Source organism: Xiphophorus hellerii, chromosome 2 (genome assembly GCF_003331165.1).
Source record: "Xiphophorus hellerii strain 12219 chromosome 2, Xiphophorus_hellerii-4.1, whole genome shotgun sequence".
Classification (NCBI taxonomy): Eukaryota; Metazoa; Chordata; class Actinopteri; order Cyprinodontiformes; family Poeciliidae; genus Xiphophorus; species Xiphophorus hellerii.
Window position 1 is genome coordinate 13,561,097 of NC_045673.1, and position 27,983 is coordinate 13,589,079.

The 27,983-nt window shown below is 39.9% G+C and overlaps 2 protein-coding genes across 13 annotated transcripts; one reads left to right on the top strand and one right to left on the bottom strand.

Annotated features, from left to right (window-relative positions):
* Positions 1-1,223: 1,223 nt before the first annotated feature.
* LOC116729340 (F-box/LRR-repeat protein 14-like) lies at positions 1,224-3,686 on the top strand. The gene is made up of 2 exons (XM_032577803.1): positions 1,224-1,512; positions 1,744-3,686. Exon 2 carries the CDS (start codon positions 1,780-1,782, stop codon positions 2,989-2,991), a length of 1,212 nt encoding a protein of 403 aa, XP_032433694.1. The 5' UTR covers positions 1,224-1,512; positions 1,744-1,779; the 3' UTR covers positions 2,992-3,686.
* Positions 3,687-6,395: 2,709 nt separating this feature from the next.
* LOC116729236 (ELKS/Rab6-interacting/CAST family member 1) lies at positions 6,396-27,868 on the bottom strand. Of its 12 annotated transcripts, XM_032577639.1 has the most exons (23): positions 27,686-27,868; positions 25,580-26,234; positions 24,868-25,056; positions 20,566-20,857; positions 20,206-20,333; positions 19,999-20,076; positions 19,766-19,921; positions 19,506-19,673; positions 19,258-19,425; positions 19,043-19,180; positions 18,819-18,959; positions 18,539-18,679; positions 17,743-17,936; positions 17,366-17,377; positions 15,852-15,987; positions 15,614-15,745; positions 15,302-15,355; positions 12,271-12,431; positions 11,906-12,053; positions 10,734-10,829; positions 9,883-10,068; positions 8,460-8,614; positions 6,396-8,427 (listed from the first exon to the last, which is right to left on the bottom strand). In XM_032577639.1, the coding sequence occupies exons 2-22, from the start codon at positions 26,123-26,125 to the stop codon at positions 8,477-8,479; spliced, it is 3,402 nt and encodes a 1,133-aa protein (XP_032433530.1). In that variant the 5' UTR covers positions 26,126-26,234; positions 27,686-27,868; the 3' UTR covers positions 6,396-8,427; positions 8,460-8,476. The 12 variants fall into 12 exon arrangements, with proteins under 12 accessions (XP_032433530.1, XP_032433547.1, XP_032433524.1 ...); XM_032577656.1 differs by having other exon boundaries at positions 6,396-8,614; positions 19,999-20,073; XM_032577633.1 differs by having other exon boundaries at positions 6,396-8,614.
* Positions 27,869-27,983: the final 115 nt, after the last annotated feature.

Here is a 27,983-nt window from a genome sequence, read left to right on the forward strand (position 1 = left end):
ATGAAGGAATGGTGATTTTTAGATCAATCAATGTGATGCTGGGGATTGTAAAATAGTGATGGAATTATGTATCTGTTAATCTGATTAATTTTGAAATTATTTGACATTAAAAATGTGTCAAACTATAAATATATTGCATGTAGTATGTACAAATAACTAGTTCCTATAATCCCTTATCTTATTCCCTGTGCAACAGGGAGAGTGAAAAAAAATCCTTTCCTTGTGTAATCCAAATGGACATTTTTCACAGTTAATTTACTGAACTTCTATTTATTACACTTTGTATGTGAAGCAACTATTGAAACTCTTAAGAATCACAAGGTTTGGAGATTTGAAAACTGATTCTATGCATAATGTCTCATTTAAATGTGTGAAATGTGGAGCTATTTTAGGAGCAGATAATATCTGAGTTTAGTTTCAGAAGTAGAAGGACATGCTAAATCAGGTGTCAATAAAACTGACCTCTAATAGTTTAAATAACTGGAAAACATTTCACTACAAATGCCATTACACCTTAAAAGACAGAGTCATGTCAGTTCAAAGAAAGATTCATCCAGTTTGATCTGAGCAAACGTATTCAGCAGAACCTAGAATAGTCCGTTTAGTAATAATCAAATTTTGGAATTTTTTTGTAGACAGGTGATATACCTATTCCAAGACTCAGGCCACTAAAATGTTGCAATCTAGAGTTTTGCAGTCACATTTTATTGCATTAGTATTGGGGGTGCACCATGACCCAGTTGGTAGCACTGCTGCCTTGCAGCAAGAAAGTCCTGGGATAAAATCCTGGCCTGGGGTCTTTGTTGTTATTGCTGTTTAGTGTTTTTTAAGACACAATGCTACCAAAATGAGATTTTAAATTAAATTTAAATTTACTGTTTCTCCCTCACTGACTTTGTTGGGTAAGGTTGTGCTTCTATACAGAACTATAAATGATTCAATATAAATACTGAAACACATATTTGTAAAAAATAAATAAATAAATAAATAAATAATGAAAATGTTTATTTTCATATTTAAATATGGAATTATGTATCTGTTAAATTACTGAATCCATTAAATAATTACAGATATATTTATTTATGTTAATTTATTAATTCCATCTTCATATACATAAATACCTAAATTACTTGTTTCTTAAATTATGACACTTCTGCAGAAATATACTGACCAGCTCACCAAAAACTATTGTTTTTACGTGGGCCCCGTAACTTCTTGGACCGGCCCTGCTCGCAGCCTCCACTAGGAGCCGCTGGGTGAGCTAGCTTTCAGCTGCTCAGGCGCCGTATCAATTGTAAGGAAAAGGTTTACTTTAATGCTGGGTCTAAAAGTCTAAAAGATAGACGCAGTCGGGAAACCGGCACATGGCTACAGTATTCTACAAAATGACACGTTTTGTATTTGTTTGAGATGATTTGGAGTAAAAAGTACGTCGTTCCGGACGAGGAGGTTCGGCGGCTTTCCAGCTCTCAACTTTAGACAGCTAGCTAAGGCTAAGCCGACACTTTCTGGGTAAATATCACTTCTTTTCTTAAAATTAAGTCCGTTTTATTAGCAAGTGAACTGTAGCGTTAGTTTAATTCGAATAGCCATGTAGTAAAATAGTGAACTTCGTTTGGAGTGTTCTTGTGTCTTTTTGTTTCGCAGCATCCAATGCTAATTTGTTAGCTGACATGCGCTAATGCTACGTAACTTCAGCAACAGAGTTTCGCGCAGCTAACGCCGTTTTGTTGTCGCTCCTAGGCAACCCGTGCTGCCGGCAGAAGTCGCCCAGCAGTCATGTTTCAAACGGAAACACACATATCGTGCCTTTTCCCGGAAATCTTGGCCATTATTTTCAGCTACTTGGACGTTAAGGACAAAGGGAGGGTAGCACAAGTGTGCGCGGCCTGGAGAGACGCGTCCTACCACAAGTCTGTGTGGAGGGGGGTGGAAGCTAAGCTTCATCTACGGAGAGCCAACCCGTCTCTGTTCCCCAGTCTGCAGACCCGGGGGATCAAGAAGGTCCAAATCCTCAGCTTGAGACGAAGCTTGAGCTACGTGATTCAGGGGATGCCGCAGATCGAAAGCCTTAACTTGTGTGGATGCTTCAACCTCACCGACAATGGTCTGGGACATGCCTTTGTGCAGGACATCCCATCCCTGCGTGTCCTCAACCTCAGCTTGTGCAAGCAGATCACAGACTCCAGCCTGGGCAGGATCGCCCAGTACCTGAAGAACCTGGAGGTGCTGGAGCTGGGCGGGTGCAGCAACATCACCAACACCGGCCTGTTGCTCATTGCTTGGGGGCTGCACAGACTCAAAAGCCTTAACCTTCGCAGCTGCAGGCACGTTTCTGACGTGGGCATCGGCCACCTGTCAGGGATGACCCGCAGTGCTGCAGAGGGCTGCCTGACTCTGGAGAAGCTCACTTTGCAGGACTGCCAGAAGCTGACCGATCTTTCTCTCAAACACGTTTCAAAGGGTCTGAACAAGCTCAAAGTCCTCAACCTCAGTTTCTGCGGGGGGATCTCGGACGCAGGGATGATCCACCTGTCACAGATGACCCAGCTGTGCAGCCTGAACCTGCGCTCCTGCGATAACATCAGTGACACGGGGATAATGCATCTGGCCATGGGTTCCCTCCGGCTGTCCGGCCTCGACGTCTCTTTCTGCGATAAGATCGGGGACCAAAGCCTGGCTTACATTGCCCAGGGTTTGTATCAGCTCAAGTCTCTCTCCCTTTGCTCCTGTCACATCAGCGACGACGGGATCAACAGGATGGTGCGCCAAATGCACGAACTCAAAACTCTCAACATTGGGCAGTGTGTGCGAATCACAGACAAAGGTTTGGAGTTGATAGCTGACCACTTGACTCAGCTGACGGGGATCGATCTGTATGGTTGCACTAAGATCACCAAGAGGGGTCTGGAGAGGATAACACAGCTCCCGTGCCTTAAAGTATTAAACCTCGGACTTTGGCAGATGACGGAGAGTGAGAGAGTGAGGTGACAGTTTCTCATTTCATCCTGTATAGTGCCGTTGTTCACCTGTAGGCGTTCTTAATTTAACCTTAAACTGTGATCACGCAAAGAGGGACCCACCTGGAGCAACTTCTTCCGCAATGTTTTGTTTTTACCCCAAAGTTTCTCAGACTCTTGCTTTGCCGAACCTGCAGCCTGTGTGCATTCTGACCATCCAGCTACCTCGCCCACTGAACACAGGAGTGCCTACTATTGGTGAAAACTAGACTAGATTGTATATTTTTAGAGATTTTTTACATTCAAGAGAATTTTCATTGCAGAATCTTTTTATTCAAGACAAAAAAAAAAGGCTTAAGTTTCCTGGATTTTAAAGTTATTTCTGGTTGTTTGAATACTTGTAATTTGTTTGTATTGAATAACTGTTGCTGAGAAAATTTGTACTTCAAATTGAAGTGGGTGGATCACTCCTGTCTCTTCATGTTTACCTGTGTACATTTTTTTTGTATATTTCTGAGAAAATAATTTAAACATGAAATTCACCTCCACAGCTACAGCAAAGTGTTAACAGCTACACAGATTATATGCAATTAAACTGTTGTGTTTTTCTTTCGCCTGAAGAGCTTTCAATCATAATGCCAGAGTATTTGTCCAAAAAACGCAGTAATTTAAAATGTTTTATATTCATAAAATAGAGGTATTTATGAATAAAGAATATAAATATGTCTCAGTTGTCCTTTTTTTAATTTAAAACTGTATTCTACAGATTAATTCTTCCGAGAGGAAGCTCTTGTGATTTGCTTAGAAGGGTAAGATGTAACTATTGGTCCAAAAAATTAAAGAAAATGGTTAAAAACCAAATGACCACCCACCTGCATATAATGAACTACTTAAAACCTACATATTTATATGTGAAAGCATCTATGTCCCAAAATAAAGTAACTAAACAAATTACTGGCCAACAAATTTATTCTAAATAATTAAAACACAAATTCTAATGAATCAACCAGAAAATGAAAATAAACTAATCTAAATTATATTTAACTGAAAATAGAGCTTACAGGTAAAATACTTTATATTGCTCCCCAGTGTTTGTCCCTAAGCTGTGACATCACTTTGTGAAGTTAAAAAAAACAACTAGTAAATGTACAAGTAGGCCTGTCACCATAACAAATTATGCTGAGCAATTAATTGTCTCAAAAGTTATTACGATAAACGATAATATTGTTTGAAGACCTTTTTACACTGATTTAATGGACATTATGTAATAAAGCATGCAACTTTCCTGCCAAAGATAGATACACTTTATTTTCAAAAGAATACTTAACATTGGAACTGATCAACAAAACAACCAAAAATAAAATGGATTCTCAGTCTCTATTAGCAAAAAATGTACTTGAATAAAAACTAAACAACATCAAGCCAAATGTAAATAAATACTGCATTCAACCAAAAGATTATGACGTTTGTTTACTATATTGCCCTTCAGTAATCATTAGATTAAATGGAGAAAATGGGCAAATCCGACTACCTGATGCAATAGTTCACACTACACGATTTTTTGCCCCGATTTTCCCCTTATGACAATCTTTCACTAGGCCGTTCTAAGATTGTCGCTTTCGATTTCATAACCAATCATCCTGTAGTGTGTGGTGTGTTACGGTAGATCGTCGCTCCGATCTAAGTCAGGGGTTTTCCCCGACCGGGAGCGTTAAGACAGCCTGTTGAATGTGACAGGTAGCCAATCAGAAAGCGCGGATTCTCCTCGTGCTTTCTGAGGGGAAATTACGGAGTGGAATCCCAAACAGCTGACACGGCGCAACCCGAAGTCCAGCAAGATATGTGGAAACAACATTAATGTTTATTCAACATTTTGTGCAAAGAATATAGAAATGACAAGCGGAGGAGTTGGAGCGAAATTGCTACCGCAGTTGATAAACCCGGTAACTTTTCAGCTGTTCTTCGTTAACGTGACATAAATAGGTTCTAATGATCTTCATTCGGTCAGGACTGACACTAGCCACATGCATTGCAGGTAGATTGTTGTAAAGCATTGATTAATACCTGGTTTTAAAATTAGTTCACTGGACTTGTAGCCATTATTTTGTGCCCATTGTTGGACACCACAGGGCAGGACCGAACCGTTTTAACCAGAACTTCTGTCGGCTAATGTGTGGTCTCTCAGGTTTTGACAATATCGTGTAGTGTGCGTTGGGCTTTCCACTAAGGAAATGAGGAAGGGAGGGTCAGTGGAGAGCACCGGAGTTGAGCCTTTTTTCATTCAGTGTCAATAACAGAAAGAGAAAAAGGCCGGAAGAGACAATAATGCCGATAATTAAAATGACGTCGATAGTTTTAATTTATCAGTGCGATTAATTGATTTATTGTTTATCGCGACAGGCCTATGTACAAGTCTTGTAAAGAACCCTCTTTCTATAGCAGTTAATTTAAAAGCTATCTTAGGAAACAGGAGAGTTTCAAAAAGGCCCTGAGATCTACATGATTTTTAGCCTGTCATCTGTGTGTGCACAATTATTAGACAACTATTTTACTATAATTTTTAGGTGCATTTTCTAACTCTAAGCATTTAAATGTATCCAAGCTTGAATGAATTAAGCATACAAGGTCATGTTTATCTGTGTAATGAAGGTGTGATGTAGGAAGATCAATACAGGTTGTGCATAATTATTTTCTCACAGTAAATAAAAATAAATAAAAAATAGCAATTTAAAAATGACCAAAAGTCTCTCAGTGAGAGGCAGCACTCTTGAAATCACTAAGATGTTAGAGCATGATCACAGAACCATCAGACATTTTGCTGAAAATAGTCAATAAACATGTTGAGGAAAAAAATGGATTAGAGGAGAATCAAGCTTGAATTTACCAGGAGCTTATTCATCTTCCAGTTCTGTCATCTTCCATAACTACAACCCACCTGGACCGCCAGCAGGTACGAGACGTTCAGTGCTCAAGACTGGGCCAAAAAAATTGATTTTTCAAAGGTTATTAGTTATATGTTGAAAAGAAATATTGGAAAGTTTTTCTAACATTCCACCTGGATTTTTTTCACAGTTATATTTACTAGCATAATTTTTCATTTTAAGTTTTTAAAATGCTTGAATTTGCATGTAGTATTAGATTTTCATCTGCTGATATATAAAACATTTGATTAGAGTTTTTGATCAATTAGTACTCAAGTAGGCTTTTTATAAAATACTGTTTCACTCACGTCGTTTCTTAATCGCCTACTTTTTACTTTTACTTGAGTAAATATGAAGTATTGCTGCTTTTACTTGATGTCATTTCTGGGCATTAAGGCATGAATTAATTAACTTCTTTCCTCCAGTGCTGAAGATGACATAAAATATTAGTTACTGAACATGAAGCACTATGATGGGAGCTCCTCTGGTTAAAAAGAAAAAAGCTTCACAAGAAAACGAGGCTCATAATTTATTCTTTTCTATACATACAAAATCCATATAACCAACATGTCTTTTTTTTTTTTATTCAGTTTGATTCTTGACATTAACAGACAGCAGTACATTTTTAATTTTTTTTTACAAATGCAAAAACTTACATCAAACTTAAAGCCCCTTGATTAGCTCTGTGTTCCCAGTTAAAAAGTTGAAGGAAAAAGAAAAGACGTTGAGTGAAGAAAGGAAGGCGAGGCCATAGTAAAGGGGAATGAAACACTGCTAGAATAATCTTTGAATTCAGCTGTAAGGAGCTAAAGGGAAAGAAACAGCTCTTCAGTCAGTTTGACAGAGAAAAACAAGCATCCAACTCTCATTTCTGACCTCCAGCCGTGTCTTTGGTTCTCACTCTGACACCCGCTGAATATAATCACTGATAGCAGGAGAGCTGCGACAGCTGGAGGCTCGTTTTTATGCATCAGGGTCACCAACAAAAACCATCTGACTAAGAAAAGACAACACGTGGGCGTCTTAGGATAGCGCCACCGTTTGGCGAGCATATTTATTTGAAAAAGACGATTAGAAATAAACAAGAGAATTCACCCTCCCATCACATAGACACGGTTTGAAACATCTTTAGTTCACACATTATTTTGACACTTTATTTTTTTTTCCCTCAGTTTCCGCTGAGAACACTTATTTTGTTCAGAGCAACTCGCTCTTGGGAGATTCTGTGCAAACATTCAATGCATATTGATACAGTAAACTTTTCATATATCTTATTTTTATATATTTCTCTATAGAACATAGACTTTCTGCAATTTATGGCAGCACTGTCACACATACGTTTGTCCCGGGAGACAAAATTAGACACTAAAGACAACTGCACTGCTTTGAACTTTTCAGATTTTTTTGTCTTTTAAGAATGCACGATACATCTTCCACGTTATTACTTTTATTCAGTTACTGTACGTGTTGAATATCACGTTATTTACAAACTTATCTTAAAAAGTCAAAATCTGCTTGAAAAGTGACTTTCGTTTCCTCTGTAAATGTCAATCAATGCACTTAGTAATTAAAAAACTCAGCCCTGAATAATAAAACAAACAGAAACAAACACCAACAGAGGCATCTGAGCATACAAAAAAAAGGGCCGTCGGTATGTGGGCTTTAAGGAACTCCTTTAGAAACTTTGGATGAGGATCAGTTCTTACATCATGCCATAGCACCAGTATTACAGAGGCGGAAAAGCCTCTGCATTTAGGTCCTGTACTGATCTCTGTGCATGCTCCAAGGCCACGAGAACAGTTCTCAAAAAAAAAAAAGAAAAAGAAAGAAACATTGCATACCTCATAAACAAGTGGACGCTGTGTGCAAAACCATCAAGAAATGAAAGAAAAGCTTTTCTAAATCCTCTCCTCGGTTATAAACATAGTAACTAAACTCAGATCTTCTGTGAAAGGTTGAGCCTTGATCCCCCTCTAATGCCACTGACGACGCAGTAACGTACCGACACTAGGGCATCAGGAGCTCTTCTAGTTAAAAAGTGGCATTTTGATGGCGCTGCAATGGGTAACGCGAGACTGAAAACAAGGCCTCACCTCCGAACTCGACTCCATCCCTGCTCCCTTTGGGTGTAGCAGCTCCCCCAGAAATAAAAAAAAGTGCTTTTCTGTCCGTGTTCCCCTTTTAACATGAAAGGCTTGAGAGATGAATAAAAGAGGTAAAAGCCTGAGACAAAAGTGCCTCATGAAGGTCAGTTCCTGCTGGAGGTAAGGCTTTGTGAGGCTCCCTTCTTTCATCTGGAACATCTTTTACAATGCGGCTACGCTAAAAGATAAAGATCGCCCCACTGTGTGTGCTTTAGTTCTCCTCCCTCATTTGCACTAAATAAAACATGTCTTCATAGTGTTGCTTTGTGAATTTCCTTATTTTGATGCAGCCAGCCTGACCTCAGAGTGACATAAGAGACAGAAAAGCACTTCAGTTTCCTGGAAAACTTGATGCAGGGTGGAGAAGATGAAGCCTCGGCCGGCTCTCTTCTTCTCGGATGGAGGTCGGGGTTTCCTGGGCTCCGCTTGCTTAAGTCCAAAGTCAGATTTGTCAGCATGACTCCTCCAGCGCATTGACGACCTGTTCCAGGATGTCAGGGCAGAAGTCTGCGATTTGCTGGAGAACTGAATTGGCAAACTCCTGCAGCTCCCCGTTCTCCTTCTCACACACCTCAGTCTCCCGTTTCAACTGGAAACACAGAAAAATAAAGGATAGTGTTTGAGTTTGTTTAACTCCCCTGAAAGCAGCAGCCCTGAGAATGTTTTAGTGAGTTATTAGCTACACTTTTACATTTTTTTTTTTTTTAAAGGTTTTGTTGGCTCTAGTGGCCTTTATTTGAAAGTAGTTTGACAGGAAACAGGGTAATCAGAAAGGGGGAAGACATGCGGCAAACGTCGCCAGGCCGGGAATCGAACCTACGACCACCGCTACAAGGACTAAGGCCTCAGCGTGGGTCATGCTTTGCCCCTGCACCACCACAGCACCCCCAAACTTTTACATTTTAAACAGTTCTTTAAAACCTTTTCAGCTCCTCAAAGTTGTGGCAAATATCCAGATCCAGTCCAAAGTATCATTTAAAAAAAAACAAACTCAGATACTGATTTCAGCTGTCTGTGATTTTTATGTCACGGACATAAGGTCCGGACCTGCTTTTCCACAATTTGTTACAACAGCCTGTTTACGCCAAATAGAGAAGCATAGAGAAGGAGCTGAAACACTGGGCACTAAAATGTAAGATGTTCAAGACAAAGGGCCAAAGTTATGGGAGTAGGAAACCTGAGCAAAATCAGAAAGGAAGGATAGGAAAAAACTAAGTGTTATTTTAAAGTATAAAATAGACAAAACTCAGCTATTAAAAGTTTAAAACCAGTGATCTTCCTGGCCTGAAGTTTATTTAGTTTTGCATGTTTGACACTTGAAAATGTTAATAACTTAGGTGGCGATTTTTCAGAATGTACACCAAGTAAAATACAAACAGAAAAGAAAATCTCAGCTCGCCACATTTGTTTTAGAGATATTTTCAGCATCAAAGTGTGCTTTAATTGGAGATGCTGCCATGGCAACTGAAAACTATTTCAACAGGAACTCTTTTTGTCGCCACCTCAAAAAAGTGACTTAAAAATAATTGAAAAGCAGGAAGACAATGAAGATTATAATGATTAACAAAAACTGATGCAAAACTCAATTGTTGTAGGATGTTTTAGTTAGCACATTGAGTTGTTTGGCTATTTATTTAGGGGTAACAGAAAAAAGGGGGTAGAATACTAAAGAACTGCATAGTTAACAAATTTGCTTTGGTTAAAAAAATAAAAATTTAATTAAAACCCATCTAATTATTCCATCCGGGCTCATTTATGCATTAACTTTTATTGATCTGTCAAAATAAAAATCCAACTGAAACACATTAATGTTTGTTGAAATGTAAAAAATTTTGATTTTTTTTTTTTCCTCAGCACCTGTTCGTCGCTCATTTTCTGAAGTTCCTCCTCCCAGTCTTCAGGGTCGCTGTGGTGGTAGTGAGACGGAGGCGTGAGCTGGCTGAGGATGCTGGGGTCTCGGTCGTGGCAGAGGTCTGTCAGGTGGGCGATGTAGAGTTTGAGCTTACTGCGGTTCTGGGACAGGACAAGAAGAGGGGGTATCATCTGTAGAGAGGAGGAAGAGGAAAAGTGTCAGAGGAAGCATTTTTGTTCTCATCCCAGATGACAGAAGAAGAGTTTTGATCCGGTCCAAGTGCTTGCACACGATGAAGCTGCAGTGGATCATGACTCAGCATGCATAGCTATCCGTCCCTGACAGCATTTTCCATCATCATAAAAACAGAAAAATTCAGTGAGTAAAATGTATAACAAATAGCAGCATAGAAACTGCATGCAAATTTAAGACTCTTAAGCTGCACAAGCAACACACAACAAATGCTTCCATTCTCAAACAATGTGACCCAACATCAAACAATATGAAGAGCACCACAGATGAATGAAGGAAAAACAAAATCAACATGCTGGTGGAGAAGGTGAAAGGTTTGGCTTTCTTTATACGAGCTCACCCTTCTGAACAAAAAGTTTGTGAAAGAGAGGGGAGGGGCATAAGGCAGGCTACGCCCAGATACCCTCCTCATCATCCTGGTAACCACGAGGTTAGCCAGACGCAGCATTAGGAAGAAAAAACGTGGTTAGCACACATCGACACAAAGAACCGTCTGCTGCCTTTACATGGCGTCCACCAGTCCGACCTTCTGGACAGACGCTTCAGAGAAGATCTTTTCAGCGACTGAGATGTTGTCAAATCAGATCCGGGTCAAATAGATTACCTGATCTGGAGAGGGTTTGTGATTTGTGTGGTCGTGTGCAGCCTTCAAATGATCATCTTCGTAGTTGTCGGCCATCAGCTTCATTCTGTTCTGAGTCTGACGATTAAAAACAGAGAAAGGTTCAAAATATCAGAAGTGACATTTTCTGACTCCATCTTAAGAAAACATGGCTGTTAATATGAGCACATGCTTTTTATAAAATGTACTACAGATGTTTCTTTTTGATGAGAAATCAACTACATCTGGAAGATCGCATTTATTTTTGTGGAAGTAAATATCTGAGAAGCCATAAAACAATAACAGCAGCAAAGTGCATGAGAGACTCACTTCAGTCACTTTGCTTTGTGTAGGAAGGTCCAGGATTTCTATGCATTTCTTTATCTAAAAATACAAACTTTATAAACTTAAAAAAATAATTTTCTATGAATTTATGCCTGATAAAGGCTGGGTTGAAATATAAAACCTATATTTTTATAGGTTCTGTAGAAACAAAAACAAAGGAAGGAAAAAAATGACAGATGTAAGGAAAACAAGGAATTAATTGATTTTTTCAAACACTTATTTTCCTTTTCCACACTTCTACATCTGGAAAATACTCAAACTGAACTTCCCATTTTTCAAATTTTATATGAAACCTGATCTTTCTGTTCAGAAAGTGATGCACTGGTCTGAAACAAAATCATTTACAGCTGCATGTTTTTCATAAATAGAATGTAAAAGGTGGGCTTAATATTATTTTGTGGCTCTGTAACCTGGTGACATAATGTGGAGGCCTCAAGTGAAGAAAACCCTAAGGCTGTTTTTTTTTTTAAATTACTCTACTTATGCACAACAACCAGACTTGTAAGAGAATGCATAAACAATGAAGCCAAAGTACAACTTACTACAACAACTAAACAAATAAGTACATTATGGAAGTAATGTTTGGGAAAAAGAATAAAATACACCAATAGATATGCAGACCTGTGGTCATATTATACAGCATATTTTTGTTTTTTCAGTTATTACTGTTGATTTTCTTACAAACAGCTTCATCATTTGACACAGAGGTGACCCTTCTAATAAACGCCGGGTGAAACTTCAGATGAATGTACAAACGCAGGTCTCCCTGATCAACTCCTGTCTCCACATGTCACATCTCCCCTTCCTGATCCCAGATGGCGTTTCCCCACCTGCTGCTTGAGCTGCTGCACCAGCCTGTCCTTCTCTCGCTTCAGCTGAGCCACCTCGTCCTGCGTCTTCTTCTTCTTAGAGGACGACAACTCCAGCAGCGCGATGTTAGCGTCCTTCTCACTGATGGCGGCCAGAAGGGCCTCCTGCCTGTTTGATGTAGATGAAGCAACAGGATGCTTAGCTGTACAAATAGCTCAGGTATATTCTATTATTTATAGCACAAAGCCAGCATGCCGACTGGGAAAAGCCAGAAATGGATGACATTTTACTTGATTAAGGCGGCAATCAATAATCTACAGTCTATACCACCCTGTAGAGTTAGTGAGTGTGTGTCAGTCAGTGTGTGTGTGTGCGTGGGTCTTACTTCATCTCCAGCACCTCCTCCAGGTGTTTCCTGCGCTCAGCTCTCAGGGTTGTCAGGTGGGCCTCCTTCTCACACAGAGACTGCTGGGTAGAAGCCAGCTTGGCCCTCATGGACTCCAGCTCCTGTTTCACCTTCTCCATGGCACCCAGCAGCTCCTCCATCTGGAAACACGCACACACACACATATATACCTAGAAATCAACGGTTGTCAAGTGTCAAGCATTTTTCCAGCAAATGACACTTACAAGGGTTTCTAAATGATAAATGGACTGATGAAAGGGAAGGACAGTTGTAGAATCTGTTTTCATTACCTACTAAAGTAAACAACTGTTACTAGCAAACAAATATACAAGCAGTTGCATACAGACTGGAAACAGTTTTACTCCAGGGTGCGTTAAAGGGACAGTTTAGATCGTGTGAAGTGAGGTTCTGTAAATGCATTTCCCTACCTGTGGGAGAAAGGAGTCATACTGCTGTGAGGAAGACTAACAACTAGTCAAACAGCTGTCACAGTTTTAGCAAATCAAAACCAGGGCAAGTTTGTGAAAAGAGTGGCAAGAGGGCGCTTTGCGACCTGAAGACGGTACATTTTTTACATCTGTTTTATGAAGAGACCATCACTGACTAATTTAAATCTTCTTGCAATGGAAAGTATTCATCTTTTATTAACCGTTTGTTCAATTAATTTTAATTTCATCAGGTGTCATTCATACCTCTGATACATCCAGGGTTTCTGCAGGTTTCACCAACTCCAGTTTAAGAGCTTTTTAAAAGCCTTTTAAGACCATTATGAATCGAATTTAACACATAGTGTGACATCACCCTGATTTAACAATTCACAATGAAGCCAGCTAAAGGTTCATTTATAGTTACAGTAAATAAAAATAATAATAATTCTAACAATAGTAAATCCAAAGACATTTTGTGATGTGGTGCTCTTCTAACTTTCCCGGACTGCCGATAGAAAAGTTAATGAGAAAAAAAACAATATAGGAGATGCGCTGCAATTCTCCACAAGCAGATCTTGTCTGAAGGGTTTTTTCTGCCCTAGGTGATTCCCAGAGAGAGAGGGACAACACTGTAATCTGGTCTGTCCAGTTTCTGATGAAGCCATTGTTTCGTTTTACAAAAGACGTTTAGTAGAAACGGTTAAACTTAGTATCGGCAGGTCGAAGCCTCACAGAATAAGGAATCGAAAAATCAAAAGATCTGTGCATCTCTTAAAACAACTCTGAAAATATTCATATATTACTATATTAGTCCATTATAAATGTCCAATAAACTCTTAAGCTTGTTCAGATTGTTTTCTCAGCCAATCTCAGTGAAGGTTGTTGGAGCTGCATCAATCCGACTCATCAGCTGTGACGTTTCTATAACAGGTAAGGAAACTTCCTCTGATAACCTCACATATTAAATATCCTACTATCCCTTTAACCTCTGAATGCAACTGAACAGAGATCCAAGCAATCAAAGAAAGAAAAGAAGACCAACATTAATGGAGCGATGAAGATCGACTAAAATAACCCTTCCACATCAGCAGCAGTCCTCTTTATTGTGTTCAGAAGTGCCTCAGACATTTTAGCAACATTTGAAACCTGGAGGGGGACACGGCTGGGTGGAAATCTGATCTGGAGGGGTGACAACAAACATCCTGCCAAAGCAAATGAGATGAGCTCTCAAGTGTTTTTTTGTTTTTGTTTTTCAAGAATTCACCTAAACTAGAGAAAAGTTGAATAGTTCATCTTCATTCACTGGCCAACTAATGAATACAGTGCCGCACAAAGGCTTTCATACCCAACAAACTTTTCCACATTATGCCAATGCTGCAATCACAAACCTTAAACATGTTTTGGGGGTTTTGTGTGATGGGACAACAAGAAAGAGAAACAATTGTCAAGTAAAAGCTTGATTTCAAAGTATTTTGCATATAAGAAATCTGAAAACTGCATATATAGCCAATCTTCACTTTATAGAACCACCTACGAATGCTGAAAAAAGCACTACTACCGCAGCATGATACTGCCACCATCATACATTCTTATAGGCAAGGGACAGTTTGATGTGTAGGGTTAGTTTTCCACAGCACAACATTTTTGCATTTAATTTAGAAATTGATTATTCTGACAATTAATCGGATAAAAAATTTGTCATATTCTGCACATTTTTTATTTAACCAAGTAAGCCTTTTTTGTACAACATTAGGAATACATTAAAAGATGGAAACAAATAATTAATTTCTGTTGTTAAATTAAAAAAATATAAGCCATGTTATTGCCCTAAAATGCAATAACAGCATTCCTCTAGCGAATACTTGATAATTTATAGCAAAACAATGCAGAATCAACATGTGGAAAGCTCAGCCCTTCCTGCTTGACTTAAACAGTGCTTGACTATTTTTTCTATTAATCAATTAATAATTGGACAGAAAAAGGAGCTTAATAGCAGATTTTGTATGTATAGAATTTGAACGAGGTAAAGCTATAAGTATGCCACCTGAGGTCAAAGATTTATCCTATCTCAAGCGCCAAATGTATGTATTTTCTGTAGTTTTTTACTTCATTGCTGTTCTGAGTATGCTGTTCTTTCAGTAAATGACCTTTTTTTAAAGTCTGAATATATCCAATTAATGATTCACCACTTACTAAATTAGTTGACAATTATTTCAACAATCAACTAATACGATTAATTGTTTCCGCTCTACAAGTCACTGAAGTTTGTGGTTGAGTCATGATAAAATATGGGAAAATCCAAGAAGCATGAACACGCTTGCATTGCAGTGTAAGTGAACCCTCTGCCTAGGAACATTACTTTACAAGCAAACAGCAGGTAAACATAATCCCATCTACATGGGCTGGAAACGACACAAACACTTTACAAATCCATGCAGTCTGAACATCAATCTGAAAGCTTCCACACAGACCAAAAAACAACCTCTAGAGAAAGCGTTGCACGAGACTGCATGACTTGTAGAAGTGTTGTTTTTAACGGAGCTGCTGATCACTGATGGAGATCACACACACTGGACTCGTACCTTAGACCACTTAAAGTGGGAGAGGTTGGACTCATGCATTGGTTTGAGTGAGTGCTTCGGAGAGGCGGTTGTGTAGCAGAAAGAAGACAAGAAAAAAAATGACAAGCAAAGATAAAGGAACTGAGGAAGAAGAGGAAGCCAGAGGAGAGGAGGCAGGACAAAGAGAGTGATTAACACCACGAAGGTGAAAGAGAAAGACTTCTGGAGGAATGTTTAGAAATGTAGCAGTGGCTGCTTCTGTTAGTTGACTAATACTGACTTGTCTCTCGTGTGTGTGTGTGTGTGTGTGTGTTAGTGTGTGTGCTTAATTACCTGTTTTTCCTGCAGCGATCGAGCAGCCTCTTCCTGTGCCAGCACCATCTCTCGCTCAGCAGTGATTTGAACGCTCTCCCTCAGAGCCTCCTCCAGCTCCTCAATGCGCTCTGATTTCTGACGCAGAGTGTCCTTCACACCAGCGAAGATTTTGCTTTGTTAGACGCCGACGCGACGTCACAGGGTGCATTTCCTGCAGACTGCAGTCAAGCCCAAGCAATTCAGAAACAAGCCTCACCTTCACCTGCTGGGACGATTCGGACAGGTTGTCCTCCCTCTTCCTGGCCTCCTCCATCAGTCGAGCATTCCTGCTCTTCTCCACCTGCTCCTTGTGCTTTAGGGAGGCCACCTTTTTCGTCTGGTCCTTCATTTGCCTACAGAGACAAAATATGCTTAACTCCTGCAAAAACACCGACAGGAAATCTGAAATTTAAATCTAAAACTGTTAAATACTTTACTAATTATATGGAGAAAGTTTCTTTACACAAAAAAACAACAAAAAAACCCCGATTTGTTACATGGACCGCCCTTTTTATCTTTACGTACATTAAATACTTCATACTAAAGAAGTTATGGGTTTAAATATAAACAAAAAATTAAATACCTGCTGACAGGATGACCAGGAATATGACTTTTTTATGAATTAATGATCATGCAAATACACATAGTAAAAGCTCAAATATAATGGTTCAGTTTACTTTGTAAAGAATAAAACAGTAAAACAAAAAGAAAATGCAAATCTGACATTTGATGGTTTTCAGCAAGGTTTTTACAATTTCAAAATTTTGTATTTGCACAAACATCTTTGCTTCCGTTCCAGTTTTTGTGACATTATGAATAATTATGAACATCATAGTTGGGTTTTATTATCCTATTTTTAATCCCTCCTGTCGGAAAACTAGTTTATGATGTTGCAGTGAAGTAATGAGCAAACTTTTGTCATTTGTTTATTTTCTCTTAAATTTTGATACAATGTAAACAATAAATATATATCTAAAAAATACTTAAAACATATATCTCAGATGATCAGAAATAAATTACAGTTAACTTTAGATCACATTATGAGCAGTGATACCTTCATTTAAAAAAACACAAACAAAAAAAAAACCCGGTGAGTTTATATTCTTTCCCAAGCATTTAAAAACCAAACCCAGTTCAAAAAGTTTGGATTCGAAACCCAGAGCTAAACATCTAGAAACTAAAAAAGGTTTTGAAATAGTCCATTTTACATTTTGAATATTTATCTGTGAACAACTGATTAATAAGGGACAACAGCTAATGTTTTGATGTGGTAAAAACAAACACAGGTCATCACCTAAATATAAATGAATATAAACATTGAGAAATTCGGATTTTTATATTTTAGATAATGGAATAAGGAATAAAAGTCTGGAAATCTCTGTAGAATGGATAATGATAAAAATCTAGTTTTAGTCAGATGAAGGATGTAAATAAAAATTATTTCCAGATTAAAACAGACGTACAGAAACATGGTCTAATGAAAAGTTTACTCCAAAATTGTGTACAAACAGATCCTTACAGTTGCTTTGGCAACATTTTTCCTCCAGTCAACAGCATCAATGTCAGATTTGATTTAAAGTTAAAACCAGATAAGGACCAAGGGGAATCATGAACATAAATGTAAAGAAGAGCCCAGTAAAAAAATAAAGAGAAACAGAAGGAGGGAGGAGGAAAGAAATAAAAGATAAAGAGAGAGGGGAGTCAGGCGGATAGAAAAGAGCACGTACTAACCTGGAGGCCAAACTGGTGAGGTAAGAAATGTCCAGTGCAAAGAAAGCAGTAAAGAGAAAAGAGACTCAGGCTAAGAAACTGAACATATGGAAACATTAGGAAGGAAGAAAAAGAGGCTCATCTGATAATTCAAACTTTTTAGAAAGAGACGCTAAAAATTAGCAAGTTAAATGAAATGCTGAATCAGAAATATGGTGCAGAATTAGAAGATGCATGTCAGCTTGCATAGATCTGAGTGACTGGGACTAAAAACAGCCTCTCGTCTGAATGTGAACATGTGTTCTCGTCGCTCTGACCACCTGGAATCAAACTGAGAAACTCCAGCTGGGACAGGCAGAAGCTTCATTTGTGTTCATCAAACACCACAGATAACCCACCTCTCCAGCTCACTGATCTTTTTGTCCTTATCGTTCTTCTCGTTCTCCATTTCTCTAAGTATCTCGAGGAGGCGGTCCACCTCTGCCTGAGCCTTTCCAGAATCCTCCCTGTGTCGGACCACTTCCTGTTCCAGGTTCCTGATGCGCTCCGCCAGCTCTGTGTTGGCTTGAGCTTCCAGTGCCGCATTTTGAGCCTAACAAGAATCACATTCATGTCAGTAAGAATGAACCAGATGGTTATTCACACTGCTGCACAATTCTCATTTTTTGATTAAATAATTTTTTTTTTGCTTGGTCGTTCACACTAGTTAAGATTGGCTGCAATGAGACTTCTGTTTGAAAGGTTTACGTCCCCAAAGCGACCTGCATGTGCAAAAGAAGAGCGTTGACATCACACAGCAGCACATTGTTTACATAAGTAATGATGGGTGGAGTCGTTTAAGGATCAATTCTAAAGTTTATTCAGCAATGGGAGCAGACAGATTTTCACATACTTCTTGCATAAGTTCGTAATTTTCAGCCCTTGTTTACATTCTGATTTACTGTGTCTTGCTTTTTTTGAATTACAATGCATCTGACTGTTCACGCACTTTGAAAACAATCGGATATGTATCTGATTTAGTTCCACTTTTGGAAGTACCAAAGATCTTATATTTATGGGGATGAACAGATCAGAAGTAGATCGTTGAGACTGCGGTGAAAAAGCCGGATATAGGTTCATATATGGGCACAAAAGCAGATTCGAGTCACGTTTGCCTGCTGTGTGAACGTAGCCTAACGTGATTTGTTAGCTCACTCTCTTTAGGTGGTTCTCCAGTTTGAGGCACTCCTCCTTCTTCTGCTCCAAGGTTATTTCCAAACTCTTGAGTTTGGTGTCTTTCTTGAGTCCTGAAGAGGCTAGAGATGAAGCGTGCTCCTTCAGGTCCAACAGAGAGGTCTGCACGCAAAAGAGAGATTTGAGATAATCAAGCAGGAGGAAACTGAAAACACAATGACTCATCAAAACAAGAAAGATGTTCTGTGTGTATTTTTAGAGTCCCAGCAGAATGGAGAGTGTTCCTCCATCTGTTCCTCACCTCTCGGTCTGACAGGTCTCCCTGCAGTAAGCTCAGCCTCTCCTTCAGCTCTTTCAGTTCCTTCTTGGAGCAGTCTAGCTCCTCCGTCTTCTCTCGGTCGTCCCTGTCCCGCTGCTCCTTCAGACGCTCGATGATTCGCTCCTGAAAACACAAGAGAAACAATCAAAAAGACCTTTCCACATAAAGGTGGAATTACAGCAGCCGGCCGGAAGATGTAAACGTACCTTTTCCGCAAGAGACTCCTCCAATGTTGTGAGCGCCGTGTCTGTGTTTGAAGTGTCTGCCTGCAAGGACTTCACCCTCTCCTTTAAGCTGCTCATCTGCTTTTCTTTGTCCCTCAGCTGCTCTTGCAAGTTCTCAATCTGCAAAGCAAACGCAATGTCGGTGAAGCAGACATCCACCACAGGAGGCACACCGCATGGCACATTTTTAACTTTACCTTTTTCTGCAGCACATTAATTTTGCGCTCCTTAACGTCCAGCATGTCCTTCAGGTCATGGATTTCTCCGTTCAGGGTTCCCTTCTCCTCGGACATTTCTTGGATCTGCTTGCTCTTCTTATTCAAAGTTGCCTCCTTCTCCTCCAAGCGCAGGCGTAAGGCATCAACCTGGCAAAACAAATACAACGTACATTAAAAAGAATTTACCAAATAATGAGCGATTGGTTTCTTTTGGGCTTTTGTTGTACTTCTGTTTGTAAGATGGCAGCACGCTGCTCCTTGGCGGTGAGAGACTCCTTGAGGACTTCGATGTGCTGTTTGCTGTCTGAGAACTGGTTAGTTAAGGTCTCAAGCTTAGTCTGCAAACCCAGCAGCTCAGAGTCCTTCCTGGAGAGATCCTGCTTCACCTGCTCCATCTGTAAAACAGAAAGAATTTAACTCAGGAGACTTGGAGGACAAACTTTTACATATCTGAGTGAAGCTAAATCGAACTGGTTCCGTCTCTCACCTTGTTTTTCATGAACTTGGTGTGACTGCGGTACACCTCCATCTGTTTCATCTCTTCCTGCCGCTCCTCGCAGCTCAGAAGTCCGTTGGACTTCATCATGAGCAGCTCCTCCTCCATGTCCCTCAGGCTCCGCTCCATGGAGTTGATTTTTGCATCCTTGGGTATTTAAAGTTGGTCACCAGTGGAAGCACGATGTGGCGAAGCTGATTGCTTAGAAACAGTTAAACTCTCACCTTCATGTCGATAACAGTCTGTAAAGCCTTTGTTTTGGTGGACTCTGGAGTTCCTTCGTAGCGACGATGAAGCTCCTGCTGGATCAGAAATGTAAAAAAGGGATTTTACTTGAAAAAAATATATATTTTTTTAAATTAGCTGGAAGATGTTGGAAAATATACAACAAATGTGCCATTTAGAGTCAGGATCGCTGATGTGGGCCTTACCTCTCTGAGGGCGGTAATCTCTCGATCTCTCTGGTCCAGTAAACTCTCCAGGTGATGCCGGTGCATTTCTGCATCAGCCAGCCTCCTGGTCCTCTCCTGGTCTTCCTCTGACGCTTTGGCAGATGGAGCTGTCTCACACACACACGCAAACAAAAACACACAGATAATCAGTGAGCCTAAGCATAGTGGGACAGTTTTTGTCCAGTAATCAGATAATCAGTTCAAACATAGACAAACAACAAAAAATTATGTCCAAGACTTTTGTAATTCCAAACTTTTACCGTTTTTATGTCTCTGGACAACAACTAGATTTATAGTTTCCATTTTTATGAAACACACCTAAACGCCTCTAAAACCCACCTTTGCTCTGCAGCATCTCCAGAAGCTTTTTGATGGACTCGTCCCTGGCGACCAAGGTTTGCTTCTGTGTGTCAATCCTCAGCTCCATCTCTTCCAGCGTCTTCCTCAAGAGGAAGAGCTCCTTGGCCTGCCTCTCGTGTTCAGCATGTAGCCTCCGGTAGTTCTCTTCCGTGGGTTCAGATGTGAGGGCCAGCTCCCTTCCCTGGCTGGCGGGGTCTTGCTGGAACAGCTGGTTCAGGTCCCTCTGGATCCTCAGCTCGTCCTGAAGGGCTTGAACAGTCATCTGGAGGTGCTGGGGGCAGACATGTCCATTTAGGGTTCATCCATCTTCATTAAAAATATTTTTTCAACTTTGTCATTTTGTGAAAATGCAAAAATATTTGGTGTGTTTTGTCCCTTAAAAAGACGACCAAGATTTTTGAAGTAAAAAACTAAAAAATTAAGGCTGGTTCTGTTCTGGCAACTATTCTAACTGATCATCCTCTTCATCATGAGACTGTTATAAAACAACAGAACATCTTCAGTCAGAGGCTATCTGACTGAAGAACTGGACGATATGACTGGAAAACATATCACTTTAAGCATTTCATATCCGTTGATATGAATAGTTGTCGTTATTGATAATTACTGATTAGTTTTTTGTTTTAAATATCTGAAATATTACCAAACTGGAGGCTTGACCCTTCCTTTTTTATCCACAACTTTCACTTCACGTTGTTGTTTATTTTTAAGCAGTTATGAAACACAGAGTGAAACCTAAAACTGCTGCTGCGCCAGTTACTCAACAGGTTGTTGCCAGGTGACCAAAGAGTGAGTTAGTTGCTAGGTAACCAAGAGTGAGAGAGTTAGTTGATTCCATCAACCTTTCTTAGCTGGCAGGGGGAGATTACCACCGTGTCCCATAGAATAACATTCAAAAGGATAATTTAGTGTTTTTTTTATGTAGGTATTTTAAAAAAATAAAATAAAAGATTGAGATGACAGAACATTGTGCAAAGTTCAAAATAACTTTTCACACAAGGTAAATGAGAACTGATGGTATTATCATGTAAAGACATGGTAATACCTATCTGTTCAACTATTTTCTATACTAACTCCATGCAGGGGTTCTGGTGCCAGATGTCAATGAACAGGAGGCGTGGTACCGGTTACCATGACAATATGACTGTGTCAAATTCTGTTTAAAAATATCTTTTATCATACGTTTAGCCCTTCCTTGACTGATTCCTCTTTCTGGGTCTCGCTCTGTGGACAGTGTTGCATTTCTTGCCCTCAGAAATACAAGAGGTGAAACACAATCGGCCCAGTGTAGTGTTGCATTGTTTGCAGCATCTGACGCCACGGCACTTGGCAGAGCTGCTACGAGGCCGTAACACGAGGCAGTGTTACGCTCTGGTCTGAACCAGCTGCGAGCATTTTTCAGAAGACCAAACAAAAAGAGAAGTCAGTGTCTGGCTTCATTTTTCTCCGTCGTCCTGAGCCCTCCCTGTTCCCTTCCTTTGTCAATCCGTCCTTCACCCTCCACCAGCGCACATCGCTCTCCTCCCGACTCACTGTCCAACCACCTTCCACACACTCCCCTTCTCCTCCTGCCTATCCTCTCACCAACCATCCCTTTCCATCACCCTCTATGCACCGTGACTAAGGCTGACTCACTGCACCGAGCCACCACCGCCCCGCTTCTCTCGCTGATATACCTACACACACACACAGACATACACACCTTCTCCCTTCCTCAGTCCCCATATTCTCACCCTCACTGCCTGAGGGGAGAAAACAGTCAGGTGTGTGAGAGAAAACACACATACACGCCACCTAAACTCATCTTAACACCAAATTGTATTTGCTATTTTGCTAGAGAAGCAAAACATGATTTGGATGAAATTAAGTACTCAAATAAACATAAGTAACCGTAAAAGAGAGGAAGAATTGTACACAAGCAGCAAATATGAAACTGCAAATATGCTCATTCAGTTGGGCCTCCTTCCAGGACGACTGCCTGCAGTTTACCACAAAGCCGTAATCAGTGTCCGTGCCTTTCTGTGTCTCCGTGCATGCCAGCAGTGGGAGGCGGAGGCAGACGTTTGAAAGCTGACATCTTTAAATTAAAGCACCCGCTGATTAGCCCTGCGCTGGTCGAGCAGAACTGGGAATTAGTCTGGAGCAGGATTCTGTGAGTCAGCAGGGGCGAAAGCAGCGAATTACACAGGAGGTGGCCCATCCATTAACAGTCACAGTTAAACAAAGACGATTTGTCTTCGTTAATGAAACCTAATTTCCACAATCGTGACAACAAAGGCTTTTTTTTTTTTTTGCTTCAAATGTGTTTGTTACATTAGCATTATTAAATACATCACTCTGGCTGATATAAAATTACTACTCTTTAAATATTAAATTTTTAAATATTAAATTTTAGAACCAGGATTCTTAAGTAAGTTCATAAGTTATCAAATGTAGTTGTAAAACTGTGTGATCTTCATATGAGGAATAGGTGGTGCTCCTTTCATTTCTATAACATGACTGTATTCATAGTTATAAAATTACGTTTACTGGAGATTAAGAAAAGATGCAGGAGCAGCCTTTAAGCCAGCTGACCAGCAGTGCAGAGCGGCAGAGTGCTCCTCTGGGCTTCGCGTAGCTGAGTGAACTCCACTTGCTTTGACACTTCCTGTATTGTCTCATTAAAAGACTGCAAGCCAGAGGAAAGGTACATTCACACTACACATCTGAGAAAAAATGTAAAAGATCCCACCAGCTGGGATCAATACATCATATTCAGCACAACGTGCATTACTAAAGTTATAGATCTACGGTTTTTGTTGCAGCTTGTCTGCTACTAAGCTTACATCAAAGTTTGAAAAGGTTTCAGTTTTAAAAGACACAAAAATCTTATGTCATACAATGCATAAAGTCTTTTTAATGAGATATTCAAATGAGATAAAACTGTCACTAACTGCTTTTCTCCTGCTCTATGAAGCACTGCCCCTCCCCCACCTGTTGCTGCAGACCACCAGATGATAAAAGAAGGCTGCTGTCATTTTGTCTCAGTTTAAAAGTAAAACTAATTCAGCTGTTTGAAAACTAAGGGTGCACCGATTGCAGTTTTCTGGCACTCGGTGCAACCGATAGGTGAGGATTTTCACAAAGCCTCACCTACCGACTCCAATTTTGGCTGATGCTGATTTTTTTTGTCTGAAAAATCACTAATCATAGCAACAAAGTTGCTAAGTTGGCAACAGTTGGGTGACAATTGTTAATCACTACACATGCAGGCGTCACTTTGTGGACGGTCAGCCAACCTGTCAGCCAGCTTTCTCTCAAAAAGAGGACAGAGGCTGATTTCAGACCTTTTTTGAAAGTAGATAAGTTCAGTGGATAAGATCGGTTTCAGATGCAAGTATCGGCCGATTGCCCAAAATTAAGGAAATCAGGGCCGATTTATTGGTGTACACCTATTAGGAATATTTCCAGTGATGAATTTAAAAAATACATACTCCCGCCATTAAGAATTTGAGCAAAGCTACAAAACTTATGCAAGTTTTATACTTTATTTTTCCCTTATACCGTATAAAAACAAATCTTATAAATATCATGACCGTATTATTCAATATTATAGACTTCTGTGGCAAATAAATGACATTAAGTCATGTTTTGGATTTTTGTTTTAAATTTTGTGTAAATATAATGAAACATTAGTATCATTTTTACCCAAGTCCAACATCATGTAAGAATCTCACACAGCAAAAAATATTGTTAAAGCAGAACTTAAAGCATCAACATCCATTTATAGATGGCAGAAAGCAGCCAGGCTGTTTTTAATATAGATTCATTTTCTGCGTTTTCTCTGCTTGTGTTCTTAGACTTTGTATGAGCCGACCAGCTGTGATCAAAACATCCCATAACTCAGAGCAAAAACATCTTGTTCAACACAATGCAGGCATCTGAAGTCCTACATCCACACAACTGCATCTGTGACTACCACTACAACACACATACACACACACACATTAAATAGGCCTTAATGCTACATTTTATTATGCTCACCACTTCCAGCACTTTCCAAAGCACACGAAAATGCTAATGCACCATTAAATTTTACATCCCTTTCATCTACAAAGCATGAGCATATAGCTGCACGTAAGAGGATTAACTAGATGTTCAAAACCAGCTTTTAAATACATACATGGGGAGAATAATGAAAGTGAAAGCCGGAACACTGGCTGAAATGTGTTTTCCCCATCTTAAAAAGTGATGATTTGAAGCAGAGAAAACAAACTTGAGATCAGAGACTGAAACGCTCACCTGTGCTTCATCCTGAATAACGCGATACTGCTCCTTCCAAACGGCGATCTTGGAAGCTTCGTCCTTCCTGAGGGCTCGCTCCTTTTTCAGCTCCGGGCTCCAGAAGGTTTTGATGGAATTCATGGAGGAACTCAGCTTGCTCTCCTTCACTTCCACTTCTCGCCGCAACAACTCGTTCTCACGCAGAACCTGACAGAACAGAGTAAGGTGATAAGCTCATCCAGATAGCTGTTGTTCTTGATGGAAGAAATCTGCAAACTGGCAGAAGAACTCTGTCACTAACAGTTAGTTCAGAAATCGATTATTAAGATGATTAATCGAATAAAAAAAAGGCACAGTCTACAGATTTTTCATTTAACCACTTGAGCCTTTTTTATACAATATTAGCAATACATTAAAAGATGCAAATAAGACAAAAACTTTTTAAAAGAAAATGAACATTTTATCACCTAAAATGCAATACCATAACCTTCCTTTAGAAAATCTGAATCGAGTGAAGCTAAAACTATGACTTTTGAGGAGGTCTGGGTAGGAAAAATATGTTTTTATCTTGTATGATTTTTTTTTTTTTGCAGTGTTGGATTAATTACTGATCTGAATATGTTATTTTTTTCTGTCTGTATATTCAAGATAACAATTAATTAATAAATTAGTTGTTGATTATTGAAATAATCGATCAATTCTGATTAATGGTTTCAGTCCTATAAAATACCTCTTTAAGTTGGGCCTGCAGGTCGATTATGGTGTTGTCTCTGGCCTGCCTTAGAGAGTGTGGCACTGTGGAGGCCATGTGGTGGTCCCCGAACGCCAGCGCATCCCCTGCCATCATGCCTGCTGGCAGCACTGCGTTAGCAGGCACTGTGGTGGAGATATTGGGAGTGCTAGCAGCCACGACTCCACCGCTGCTTCCTCGCGATCCGTACGTCACCCTTTGTCGCCCTGCGGCAGTCACCGTCACACCACTTTTGGGTATGTGGTCGCCCGCCATGGCAACCTCGTTATCACTCAGGTACATGGGTCCTGAGGTGGCATATGCAGCATTGAGGGACTGGATGTTCTCCATGGAGAGAGTTTTCCCGCCCGCTCCTCCAGGACCTCCTCCGCTGCCACCGGTGCTGTTGGTGCGTCGGTGACCCATCCGAGGAGATCGAGGGAGGCGTGGTGAACGGCCGGATCCCTGATTACCACCACCGCCTCCGTCTCTTCCTCCACCGTTTTTGGCATCCCCTCTGCCAACAGAGCGGGCGCTACCGTACATCTTCTGCTAACTGAGAAAGAGCCAACAGACGAACAGATGTAGGTAAATCCTTTCAGACCTTGTGGCGCTGCCTTGAAACAGTCGAGTGTTGCCGATGATGCCGCTTCAACTGCAGGTGGTGGACACAATATTCATGATATTTTAAAAAAAGCCTGCTCCTCTTTACTTTAGGGACTGAAGATGTGACAAGACTTTCCCAGAGTTACAAATAAATCTGCAAACAGAAAGCAACCACTTCTCATAAAGTGCACATCAACACCAAAAAGTGACATTTTTAAATAAAACCAATGAGATATAAGTATAAAGTTAAGATCGCAGTATGACCATTGTGTTTTGTTGTCACATTGATATTCATGTAGCCTTTAATACATAGGTTTTAAAAAAAAAAAAAAAAAAAACTTTTGGTACTTTCCCCATTTATTCTACTTGATAAGTCTAATTTAGACAGAAATCTAACAATACCAATCTTCTTACTTTTATCATGTAGAATCATTATATTTACAAAGATATTTGGAGTGGTGGGTATTTATCTGAGCTGATATAATCATGGCAAAAATCAAGCTTCTTAATACTGTGCAGGTCTGTTATAGAGACTTTAGATTTCAGTACAAATTGGCAGGGACATTTATAGATTACGAAGTCACTCAGAAACACTAACCTTGTGCCTATATTTCAATATTCCCTAAACATATACCACTACAGTGACAACAACAGAAAGAAAATGTCTTTAGCAGATGTTTTAAGGTCTACGGTGTGAATAAGTGTAAAATTAAAATGTGTAATCAGCTAACTCATTAATTAAAATCTGGGTTACATGATTAGTTTCTGATCTAACAAGAAATAAGGCCCTTTAGGGACATCGTCAGGTGTAATTTTAATTGTGTAACCTCGGTGTAGCCCTGCTGGGATTAACAATAAATCATGACAACTCTACCTTTACCCTACTATAACTGGTTATAATTAAAGCTACACGTGTTTGTAATTACTCAACATTTTGCTTATCATATAAATGTAAATAATCCGAATATTGTTGTGCAATGAACTGACGCTTTAATTTAAAAGCAGCAGGGAGGGGGAAAAAAAGAGGATTGTCCATGGTGGACGTTCAAGGGAGGAAAAAAATCATTTCCCTGCTGAGAAATGTTAATCCAAATAGAAATATTAGCAAGTAAAAAATCGGTCCTGATGTTTTAATTTGACGACGTCCTATCTTGCAACGTTAAAATGTTATTCACTAACGGAGAATTAGACATTTATTCATTCGCAACGACACGGAACATACAGCGGCTGCTTTGGAGACACCCATCTAACCATATCCATTTTCCTTCTCTTCGTTTTCAGCTTTCCTTCATTCTCAGGCTCGTCTACAAACCTATGAGCCCTGTAAATGCCTATTAAAGGCCAAAAGTAAAGAATGCACACACCTAGTGTTAGCTCACTGTGACATATGGAGGCTAGTCCAACCCAAATTTAGTGGTCAAGCTAAATCTCTATTTTCTACCGCTAACACAATAGCTTAAAGGTAAGAAAGAGGGGGACAGCCCTCTTCAATCAAAGTACCTTTTTCGTTGTCTAGTGGAGCTCAAACCGCTGCTGGAGCTCAGTCTTCTAGCATCCGGACAGGTGTGGTAAAAGCTGGCATTTTATGTTAAATTTTTCGATGAACGGCTATCTGATTTTCCCATCTTTTTACCAGCAGTACTAGCGGCTCGGGAGAGCCAGGGCGCCTCAGTGACGTCAAGCCCCCTGTGCGCGTTCGCGAGAGCCTTTCTCGCCACGCTTTAATTTTAAACGCGCGGTCCCGACTGCACAGTGGTTTGGGATTGAATGTGGACTGAACAGTAGATAACCTGGACAC

Bases quoted from the DNA above. Each gene is read 5' to 3' on its own strand.
- LOC116729236 (XM_032577639.1), bottom strand. From the start codon at position 26,125: ATGTACGGTAGCGCCCGCTCTGTTGGCAGAGGGGATGCCAAAAACGGT. The intron at 18,680-18,818 runs GTGAGGAACAGA...TTTTGCGTGCAG, and splicing joins GAGACCTGTCAGACCGAGAG to ACCTCTCTGTTGGACCTGAA. The intron at 10,069-10,733 runs GTAATCTATTTG...TCCTCTCTACAG, and splicing joins ACAAACCCTCTCCAGATCAG to ATGATACCCCCTCTTCTTGT.
- LOC116729340 (XM_032577803.1), top strand. From the start codon at position 1,780: ATGTTTCAAACGGAAACACACATATCGTGCCTTTTCCCGGAAATCTTG.